Source organism: Psammomys obesus, unplaced genomic scaffold (assembly GCF_907164565.1).
Source record: "Psammomys obesus unplaced genomic scaffold, mPsaObe1.curated_primary_1811, whole genome shotgun sequence".
Taxonomy (NCBI): domain Eukaryota; kingdom Metazoa; phylum Chordata; class Mammalia; order Rodentia; family Muridae; genus Psammomys; species Psammomys obesus.
The window spans coordinates 1-1,095 of NW_026593569.1; the positions used below are offsets into that span (position 1 = coordinate 1).

At 39.4% G+C, this 1,095-nt stretch overlaps 1 protein-coding gene across 1 annotated transcript; it reads right to left on the reverse strand.

Annotated features, from left to right (window-relative positions):
- Positions 1-5: 5 nt before the first annotated feature.
- LOC129684169 (zinc finger protein 728-like) lies at positions 6-1,085 on the reverse strand (the record flags this gene model as incomplete). The annotated part of the gene is made up of 1 exon (XM_055617246.1): positions 6-1,085. A coding segment is annotated over one exon (1,080 nt), but the record flags the coding sequence as incomplete, so codon positions are not given.
- Between the last annotated feature and the right edge of the window lie 10 nt (positions 1,086-1,095).

The following is a 1,095-nucleotide window of genomic DNA, read 5'->3' on the forward strand; positions in this document are numbered from 1 at the left end:
GGTTTCTCTCCTGTATGAATTCTGTTGTGTACTGAAAGTAATGATGGCAAACGGAAGGCTTTGGCACATACTTCACACTTGTAGGGTTTCTCTCCTGTATGAATTTTCTTATGTCCTGAAAGTTCTGATGGTAAATAGAAGGCCTTGCTACATATTTCACACTTGTATGGTTTCTCTCCTGTATGAATCTTCTTATGTTTATTAAGAACTGATGCATAACAGAAGGCCTTGCCACACACTTCACATTTGTGGGGTTTCTCTCCTGCATGAATTTTCTTGTGGTTAGAAAGTACTGATGGATAATGGAAGGCCTTGTCACATACTTCACACTTATAGGGTTTCTTTCCTGTATGAATTCTCTTGTGGTAAGAAAGTAATGAGGAAATATGGAAGGCCTTGCCACAAACTTCACACTGGTAGGGTTTCTCTTCTGTATGACGACTCTTGTGTACAGAAAGTAATGATGCAGCATGGAAGGCCTTGCTACATACTTCACACTTAAAAGGTTTTTCTCCTGTATGAATTATCTTATGTTCATAAAGTAGTGATGGATAATGGAAAGCCTTGCCACACACCTCACACTTGTAGGGTTTCTCTTTCTTATGAATTCTCTTATGTTTATAAAGTCTTGATGGACAATGGAAGGCCTTGCCACATAGTTCACATTTGTAGGGTTTGTCTCCTGTATGCATTCTCTTGTGTTCCGAAAGCAATACTGGGGCACGAAAGGCCTTGCCACAAATTTCACATTTGTAGGGTTTTTCTCCTATATGAGTTAGCTTGTGTTTAGAAAGTAATGACGGAACATGGAAGGCCTTGCCACATATTTCACACTTGTACGGCTTCTCTCCTGTATGAATTCTCTTGTGTTTAGAAAGTAATGTAGTATAATGGAAGGCCTTGCCACATATCTCACACTTGTAGGGTTTCTCTCCTGTATGAATTCTTTTGTGTTCGGAAAGCAATGATGGGTAACGGAAGGACTTCTCACATTCTTTACACTTGTAGGGCTTTACTCTTAAATGAATTCTCTGGTGGTTACTAAAGGTTTTTTTCCGCTCAAAGACTTTACCACACTCTTTGCATGTATAGTGT